This window comes from Sphaerodactylus townsendi, linkage group LG07 (genome assembly GCF_021028975.2).
Source record: "Sphaerodactylus townsendi isolate TG3544 linkage group LG07, MPM_Stown_v2.3, whole genome shotgun sequence".
Taxonomy (NCBI): domain Eukaryota; kingdom Metazoa; phylum Chordata; class Lepidosauria; order Squamata; family Sphaerodactylidae; genus Sphaerodactylus; species Sphaerodactylus townsendi.
In genome coordinates, this window is record NC_059431.1 from 60112973 (window position 1) to 60123290 (window position 10318).

Below are 10318 nucleotides of genomic sequence, written 5' to 3' on the forward strand. Positions count from 1 at the left end.
GGCAACAGGTATTCTATCACTGGGAGATGTATGGATTGGACCTTTCATATGCATTGCCTTCCAGTAACAAAAAGCAGAACTTTTATATGTTTTCTGCAAGGAAACCATATCTGTGTTGGAGAACTATTACTAGTGAAACAGGGTTGGATATGCTATTAATTGACTATGGGTATAGTTCTTTGACAGAAGGGAGTTTGTGCCCGATCTACCACGCATCCTTGCACCATTCATTTCAATGTTGAACAAGCTCCACTTAAATTATAGATGAAACATAGTACTAACCAGGATTATACTTTTTGTGAATAGATATGAACTGTGAAAGAGCTTCAACGTAACATATACAGTTTACATATTTATAAACTATGGTGGTTTGTTTTAAATTTTCTGTACTCTGATGAATACAAAGATTTCAAAGATGACAAGGAGCAACATATTTACCTTTCGGATCACTTTCTAGAAAAAAAAGTCCCAAGATGCTGCAGCCCTTTTTTCCTAGTACAATTTTATTAAAATAACGTTTTGATAAATACCTAGACAAACCAGTCAGTACATACCTATAAAACAAATAATCAAAACAACCAAACAGATATACAAAACTGAATTGGAAACACAAACTATCAAATAAAACAAGCTGAGGCAACAAGGGAAGGCAGATACTCAGCTACCCCCCAAATAAATATTAAATATATATATATATGCGCAAACACTATGAAATTATCTAAAATGTTTTCATTCACGCTCTTCTTTCTTACAGCCTCAGAACAGCAGAACTGTGGTATGCATACTGCAGAAAGTTTGAGAGAAGAGTAAAGCAAGTCTCTAAGTCTTCTAGAATATTGTCTTTGAAGATACAATGAACGACTAGTTGAAACTGAGGTTCTCCCTTATGCAGAAAGGAAAAATTCAGCTCTTTATGGTCTGCTCCTTGCTGCTGTTTCTTTTGGCCAGAATCTCACTGATCTGGCGATCAAGTTCCCTTACAATGTGGTCCTCATGGTTATACACTCCTGTCCTCAGCAATGTATCTCTCTCTTCTATTAGACGGGCAAGATAGTCATCCAGACTCTCATTTATTTGTTGAGTATGAGCACTTTGCAACTGTGAACCAAAGACCTCTCGGGAATCAGGAAAATGCTTTTTGTCTTCTTGCTGTTTTAATCTGAGAAGAAAAAATGAACAGAGTCGATGTTTTCACATCTAACTGGTTTTGAGAATAACTTTTTACTGAAATTACTTCAGTGAAAAAAGTTAAGTTGTACTGTCCCAGAAACAGAAACTATCACCCAATATTAAGAGCTTCAGCACTTTCTTTATTGCATAAGGCTATTACTAGAAGCCAAGAATGCCTTTGATCAAATGCCTATGTATCTGAGTGATTTTTAACAAGAAACAACCTGTTTAAAAACTCATAGAAGACATAAGGTCAAAAGGTACTGAAACTACTGAGCCATTTAAAACAAAAGTGTTGTGTCCACCAGAGATTTGTGAACAGGCACCATTTATGAATCGTTTTATACAGCAAATAGGTTTGCTTAGAACAAGAGAGGGGGGAAAAAGGCTTGCTGTAATATAGCTACAGTCAAGATAAAAAACTGGGTCTGGTGGCCTTTGGCATAGATTTTCTATAATACAAGATTGTTACGTTTTATAAATGGACAAATATTACCTAAGGGACCAAAAGCTGTGTTCTTTTACTGTACTGACAGCCAATTAAGTTTGACTTAGCTGAACCCTCACCTATTCAGCAGCAGAAGTAAAAATCCAACAAATGGTACAATACCTGTTCAGTTCATTTCTGATATCCTCTAATTCTTGCTGCTGAGCCTTCCCCAATTCTTTTTCTTCTGCTGCCAGATACCGAAGCCTCATGTGCTCCAGCTCCTGCTGCTGCTTTTTAAGGCGGGCCATTGCATTCTCTTGTTCACGCTAAGGAAAAACCAAACAATTTCAATTACCTCATGCAGATTCCAACTTAATCCTTACCACTATGTGCGATCAACAAAAAACATGGCAGAACATTCACGTACAGGTAATTTACAAGCAACACAAAGGTAGCTCGGAAGGAGCATATACACGGAAAGTGAAACCTGAGGCAAGACTGAGGAACAGTCTCAGGTCTGAAATAGCACAGAAACATCTATATTTGTGCACGGCAAGCACACATAGGTGTATCTTGTTATACGAACAGACAAGCAAGTAAGTTATTATAACTAACCGTAAGACATACCAGAATATTTTTACAGGGGTGTTACAGTAGAATCCGGAGAATGGTATCTTTCCTTACTGGGAACTTCCCTTAGAGCAAAAGTTCCCAGGGAAAATAGCCTGGAAACCAGCTGCTACCACTCAGGACCCCCTGAAAGCAACTGGACTGACCTGCTGACAAGTCACTTTTCCAGTGCAGTACTAGAGCAATAACAAAACAACAGGGTAGGAACCCTAGAAAACATCTTATAACCACCAAGGTGGTGCCTGTACAGCCTAGCACACAGGGAAGAGGTTTAGAAAAAGATCTCAGAGAAATACATTGTAGTAAGAAAAACCAAAATCTGTGTTCATAAAAATGTTTATTATAAAAGAACAAAAAAGGAAAAAATGTGTCTGGATTAAAAAGAAGTGACTGAAAACAGGTGAAACAAAACACAAGGACAGAGATACTCAATTTTTTAAAAAAAATACTTTTGAACTAACTCAGCCAATCACACATTTTGGGTTTTTGTTTGTTTGCAGCCAAGTTATGGCTGACTTATGGTTCCCCTGCACAGTTTTCAAGGCAAGAACTATTCAGAGGTGCTTTGTCATTGCCTGCCTCTGAACCACATCCCTGATATTCCTTGAAGATCTCACATCCAAATACTAGCCAGAGTTGACCCTGTTTAGCTTCTCAGATCTGATGAAATCAAGTTACTCAGAACATGTGCAGAGTTTCTTGCTGTAACAAGACGTTTGAGAAGCTCTTAATCTCTATCCAGCCTACTGGTGTACCCATTTTCTGTTTGAAAAGCAAAGAGGAGTAAAGTCCCAAAGGTCCAGATATAAATAGTCAGTGGAATTGGACCTAAGCCAGCCTCCTTTATAAGAGTGATGAGCTGGTCTAGAGAGTGCCATGCAAAGCTCCATCTCTGATATCAGAAGCTACTATTATCAACTAGAGAGTTATAAAAAATAGTCCCACCCTCATCAAACAGCCGGTCAGGGCTATGAACTTCCATGGCAAATAGATGTTCAGGCTCAAACTTTTGCCCTATGTTCAAAGGGATTAAATCTGTCAGGATGGTCTAGTGTGGAATGACAATGCACAGGTTATTCTAAAGTAAGATCCCAGACAGCCTAGGTAGCACTCTTGCCCTAACGTTTCAGCCACAAGGAGTCAGAATATAATGAAAGCTAACTGCATCATGTATTTAATTTTTTTTAAATATTGGCTCTGTTTGAGACACCCAGCAATCAATCATTACTACCAATCTTACCATATATAATTCCCTAAAGGTCAACCAATCGCTGCCTTCCGACAATGAATCCCCATCAGTCAGCACTCAGTCCTGTGCATCCACTGGTGGAAGGGCTGTCTCTCGCATTCCAACTACTCTCCTGCCTGTTTTCCCCCATCCCAGTAGCAAACCCAGTCTGGTGGCCCGGCCACTGGGAAGCCGAACTTCCTGCCAGATCCACTGCCACCCTCCCTCTCACAATCACCCACCTACTCCCCCCCCCCCACAAACCACCCTGGCCCCATGGATCAGAGGTGCCTTGCTGCCCGCTGTTCGGCTGGCCCCAAAACCACCCTCCCACCTCCACTAACAACCAACCCGTCTTGGCAAACCCTGCAGCAGGCCCAGCCACAGCGACCCCAGAGTGAGTTGGTGGGGGTAGGAGATGAGGTGGGATAAGCACTGGGAGGGTGGGAGAAGGTGGGCAGATGGAACCTACCACCAGTCTACCTCCCGCATTCCCCCCTGTGTAGAGCCCATTTTATCACAGGTTAAAATGAACTTTACTGCTAGTATATTAAAGTCCAATAGTGAAAACTAGAGCCAATGTCTACCATTTTTCAGAATGTACCACATCAACAACTGAACACTGCCTTAGGCTATATCTGAAACTGTAGCACAGATGGAGTTCTCGAGATCTCGTCTGGAAGCCCCTTCCCAGAGGATCAGTGCTGTAACAGAAAAAACCTACAATCTGCCTATGGAAGTTCACACCTCACAAGGTGAAGAGAGAGCTAGAAGTAACTGCTCTGAGGACCTCAGCAGGATATGGAACAAAACAAGGAAATACAGCCCTTCAAATATGAGGCTCATGGACTATGAAGGGCTTTACAGCACAATGAATTCTGCAACTTACTACTAACTCTCCCAATTTTGTAACATAGAAGGAAAGTGGGAGAGGGAAAGAATGGAGGCTAACCAAGATGGACCCACTACTTCCTGTTACTTCACTTGATTATAGGTCTGGCAGAATAGCTCCATCTTGTAGGCTCTGTAGCGTTGAGATAAGTCCTGCAATGTCCTCGTCTTGTTTGACAGAGAACATTCCATCAGACCAGAGTTGAGGATACTTTTTTGGCCAGGGACCACCAGCAGGTTATTGAGGGAGCATAAAGCTCCATGGGGGCATTGTAGTTCTGAGTGAGTTTCAAGGGAACCCCATGTGGAACATAACAGCAACCTAGTCTATGGATTTCAGAAGACTGCATCTACATCTGCAGGGTCTAGAAATGAGGAATGTTTCCTAATCATATTAATGAAAGTCCTCTTAGCAACAACATTGATCTACTTTTCAGAAAGCAAGGTCAGATTCAGGACCACCTCTAAGCTCTTCAAAAATACTTTCACCTTCCTTTAGCAGAAAAACATTCATCTTCTCTTGCACATAAGCTTTTCCCACAAACATTATATCCATAGATAGATGCTACACACTGTTTCTCAAATTTCTGTTGAGCTGAAACTATTGAATGCTTTTCAAGTACTCTTGAAAATAACCTGAAAGAAGTGTGTCATATCACTTCAAACTTGGTAAAAAAGCAAATACTAACTCAACTGACTACTAAGTTGTCCATTTAACAGAATGGCATCTCTAACAAATTTATCAAAATGCAAGCCATTCTGAATTTCACTGCCCCTGGGATCTTGAAAAGCAATAAAACATTATTTTTCAAAAGCCATTATATTCCTTCTGTTTCACAATTGTGATTGATAACTATTTTCACATTATGTGAAGATTACATGAATGGGTATTTTAACAACAGCCATTCTGTACACAGATAAATAGATAGCTAATCATCTGATCATGCTGGATTTCAATCTAAGGCCAATATGACCAGGAAGACAGTAGTTCCTCACCAGGGAGGGAGGTAACTGGATAAAATACCAAAATTGTAGTTCTCTGTACGTTTCCCTGAAAGGAACAACTTGTTAGGGCCACTGACATTTGAGAAAAGGTTATGATGATAATTTCAATTAATAGCTTCAAAACAAACTGCATTCCTCTCTGTGATCTCCCATCTTTAGAGTTGAAGCAGCATACTTTACACAAAGTTAGCTGTAATAGTCTTACGTATATTAAACATCATAAGAGCCAAACATTATTTAATGGATCAACCCATCCAAACAGCTTGTTTGAATAATGACAAGTGCTAAGTTTACCTTTCTTTTCCTCACCCCTGACCTCTAAAAACCAATTTGCATTCACTACTTCAAAAAGGCACCCGAACTCAATTGCAAGGCAAGTTCCCAGGAGAAGGGAACTCCATAGCTATGAAATATTGTATCCCCTTACAGACTTAGATTTTTGAGATGAACTGTTGTATGCTTGTTTGCAGAACTGTAATTTAAACTACAAAAAGTATGACTTCATACAATTCATATATGACCAGACTTTTAAAGTTATGGAATATGCTTCTTCAACATTACGTGGCTAACATATCATTACTACAGCAATCACACTCCAAAGATAACTGGATTCCACATTGCATTCATCCCTTTTAGCATTTTAACCCATGGCTTGACTTGGATCCAGAGCACACTTCAGAGACCTAACAGATAATGCTATGACTGATATAGCCTAACTGAGAAAGGGCAGGACACCCATGATCTCAAAAATAGAGAATAGCCTGGAAGGGATAACACACTGGGGGTGGATAGGGCTTAATACTTGGCATAGAAAATTCAACCTGTGCCTTTCCCCTCTTAAATCACAACAAAGGTACAGTTCATCAGGAAATGTCACACTCTACTCCTTATTAACCCCTTCCACTTCTCCAAAATCATGAGAACTAGAACCTTTGTACCACACTTTAAATAGAAAGTAAAACAGCAGTCTATGCTACAGAGTTTTATAAGGCCTAAAATAGCTTTCACAACTAGATGAAAAGGGAATGTAAAAACTGTCCAGTGGCACCTAATACCCAAGGCATTTTCAACATTCTTATTAGAACAACAAACGAAGCAGCCAAATAACTAATTTTAATGATAGAAGTTCTTTTTCATGTATAATAGAATTGAACTATGAGAACCAGACTGTCTAAAGTATAAGATTTATGATGATTAGATCAGACGTTTATAAAAAGAAAGGACTGGTTGTAAAAGTCTAATTTCTACTGGAAAGGATTCTATATCCATGTTTGTCGCTGACCTGAAGTCTATTTTACTGCACCTTTTTTTCAAATACATCCATTTTAAGCCATCTCCTAGAATTCGTTGATGATTTTAATTGTTTTGTAAAATCAGAATGCCTTGTGTTGACCCTGGTTTCAAAAGCCTCTAAAGTAAACTGAACAGAGAGAGCCAGAATGGTGTATTGGTCAGCATATTGGACTAGGATCTGGGAAGCTGGATATGAATCCCCACTCTATTGTGGAAGCTTGCTGGGAGACCTGGAACCAGTCACACACATTCATCCTAACCTACTTCACAGGTTGGTTGTGCATAAAACGGAGTAGAGGAGGTAAGCCATTATGGGTCCCCATTGGGGAGTAAGACAGGAGGTAAATGAAGTAACTAAACAAGAAAAATGCAGTCCTTCAATACTCTGTAGCTGCTTTAATTGTAACTGCACAAACAGGGATTTGCAATGGTTTATTTTTGCATACACAGGACAGTGTGGGCTACTGTCCCATCATGAAGAAAACCTTTATTTCATGCTTATGTTTTTTACATTTGCATTTGAACACTGCTTCAAAGGTTCAAATAAAGCTCACAATTAAAAAAACCAAAAAGCCATCTAGTCCAAAAGTATATGTTTATGTAGCTTTTTTGGACAGGAGTTACAGAATGGTTTCCACTGATCAACTTGTTCCAACATGTAATGTTTTCTCCGGTAATATTCAACTTGTATTTCCCACACTGCACAGTTGCAAGCTGAGGTCCTTTTTCCTGCTCTCAATTGCATGGGAAAGAAACTATCTACCCTTCAATGGGCATTTCAGCAACATGGGACACTAAGTGGACATCATGCCCCAAAGGGCCCATATACCCCCTCACTTTTCATTTCCTAACACTTTTAATTTCCTCATTGCAAAGTTTGCACTTTTCTAGATCAGAGGGAGAACTTTTATGCTATTCCAATTCATTATTTGGACTCAGTTGTTGTCTGACAACAATAAAAATACAAACAACTAGTAAATCACTAAGAAAAAATAAATATTTAAGTTCAATCTGCAAAAAGATCCTTGCAAGCTGCCAGGTGCTAAAGAAAAGAGGCTCTTCAATCAAGTGAGAACGATCTTTATTTTGTCATAGCAGCTTATAAATCCAGAGGGAAGATGTAAACATACATATGCTAGACTAAACAATGGTTAAATAGCAGCCACTATTCACTCTCTGACTTGCGCATACCAAGCAAGGCTGTGGGAAAAAATGTGCAACTAAACCTAAGGAACTCAACTCAAGTTTTCTGAAAATAACCTAGAGCTGACAAGTCAGGAGAAGGGTCTGGATGGTTTCAAGACACAGTTTTTAACTGAGATTTGGACTCTGTTTTTTTAAGCAAAGATTTACATCCTCTCCTTGGCTAAATTACTCAAATTAATCACATTAATTACTTTGAGAGGCTAAGCAGGAGGCTGGACAAGATATAGCCTGTGTCAGCCAACGAAGTCTGTATTTGTTTAAAACAAATACATTGGCTTTGGGGTGAACAAACCCACAAGGAGTACAAAAATGGCAAACCTTAAACTTTCCAATAGCCACTCATTTAAAATGTACATATTTCAGGGCTTGTACAAAAACATTCAAATTCTAGACAGATCCCACTGTAGTCAGCAAACCTAAATTGTGACATTCTTTGTTTGCAGGATAGCACCAAGCCTTTATTGGCATATAAGACAATACAGGTAAAATACAGGAAAAAAACAAAAAACAAAAACCAGATTTAAAACAATCGCCGAAGAGAATAACAAAGAATCTCTTAAGAATAGAGTCACACAACAAAGTTAAAAAACAGAACTATCCTTTAGGGTGTATAACTTCTAGTAAAACTTTGGCTCCAATTCACAAACTACAAGATCAGGGTTATTTAGCAAGTACAAGATATTTTGAGTATCTGGAATCCTGTCACAGTTCAAGGGAAGAGTATTTGCATATTTTCTCCTAATTCCCTCAGATTTTGTGCAATAGAAGAGGGAATGGGTTAAAGTTTCCAGTTGATTAGAGTTACAGGAGAAGAATCTCTTTGCGCCCTTACATCTGCAACAGCAATGTACTACAGTTATCCAGTGTAATAGTAACAAGAACTACTCACTGTGATGTTCACTTCTTCCCAAAAACTCAATCCAAAATATAAACAGATATAATGGAATCAATATTCACTTCAACTTTGTGGAATCAATATTCAGCTCTGACATCTGAACTTCACCATATATAGTTCTGATTTTACAATCCTAAATGGTCATCTACGAATGTTGTCATATTTCAAAAATCTTAGATGGAAAGAAGTGTATCATGTACACGATCCACAGAGAACAATCCTGTATATGTGAAACTTATGCACTGCAATGTAGTAATGTTGTGACATACAGTAACCTGGTTTCACTGAAAAGCAGACTGGTACACTAAAAATGCCTAGGTTCTGTAAGTAAAGAACAGTATAACAACGTATGAGAGATGGTCTCAATAGCTCCAGGTGTACAAGAACAGTTTCTTTCAGTACAGAGAACACCTTTAAGACTTTCTGTGCATTCAACTGTTGGAAGTGAGTTACACCTTGTCAGAAAAATTAAACCTCTATGTTTGGGATTTTTATAGTACCCAAAATTTTAGCAATTGTACAGGGGTTGTAGAGATGTAACCATAATACAAAGGAGAACACGTCCTATATGAATCAGTCAATAACCCAGCCCTATCAAATGACATAATTACTTCTGGCAGTTTCCAAATGGTTTCCTGAATAATAATTAAATAAATTATCACCTAGTGAAAGTCCCAGTTCACACAGTTTATCATAAAAGGCCTATAACCACTCCCCTTCCACAGTGGACCCATCAATTTTCTCCCTGAAGAATTTGATCAGCTCTCTCTAGGTCATAGTGGCATTTTCAGAAGCAGCAGCACTGGCTTTCCTGAAACAATGCTGATGCTATTTTAAGCATGTTTCCATAGTTAGATTAAAATTACATACACTTGTAGCTGAATATTTTTATTTCTATTAGTAGTTAGTCTTTGAACTTAAAAGGACTTTTACCTGCTCTGATCACAGGGGTTAGGGTGGGCTAGTAATTAAACAAACAGGCTGAAATAAAAGGGTATTATACTAAATACTTGGATGCTTGTTATGATCCTAAAATTCACAGCTTGATTAGACTGCTTGCTTTTGATTAATGGAAATCTGTTTAAATATTTTTTTGGCACTGGCCACAAAGTATTTGATCGCATTCTGCAAAAGCCTGCCAGCTGGGTTTTGTCATTAACATTTATTAACAATCCAAGATATGGCTTTCTGCATCTAATTCTCACAACATAAATGTTTTGTATAGTCCTCCAGAGAGCTCTGGTGAGACATATTTCTGGCACAAAGTACAACCCCACAGCTATTCACCAGAATCAATGTAAAATTATCATGATGTTAACTCCAACCTAAACAAAAAATAACACAAATCATGAGAACTTAAGCAGACTTAACATTCCTTAAGGCTTCTAAATTTGTAATTTTATATTCAAAACACAATTAAAGATTCCTTATACCAATTTCTTTTTTGTAAGTTTATCCGTAACACATATGTGTTTAAAGTATTTCCAGAGAGCCTTAAGCAAGTTTTGACAATACTTATTTAAAGGTAAAAACACTGAAAAGCATCATAATAATTTGTTGTGCCAATTCA

The 10318-nt window shown here is 38.4% G+C and overlaps 1 protein-coding gene across 2 annotated transcripts in view; it reads right to left on the reverse strand.

The window, feature by feature from the left end:
• Positions 1-204: 204 nt before the first annotated feature.
• CEP120 (centrosomal protein 120) overlaps positions 205-10318 on the reverse strand; it is a 32054-nt gene continuing 21940 nt past the window's right edge. For both annotated transcript variants that reach the window (XM_048503555.1, XM_048503554.1), the window contains exons 19-20: positions 1781-1926; positions 205-1159 (exon numbers count right to left, since the gene is read on the reverse strand). In XM_048503555.1, the coding sequence (XP_048359512.1) occupies positions 904-1159; positions 1781-1926 (402 nt within the window). In that variant the 3' untranslated portion in view covers positions 205-903. The remainder of the gene's footprint in view (positions 1160-1780; positions 1927-10318) is intronic.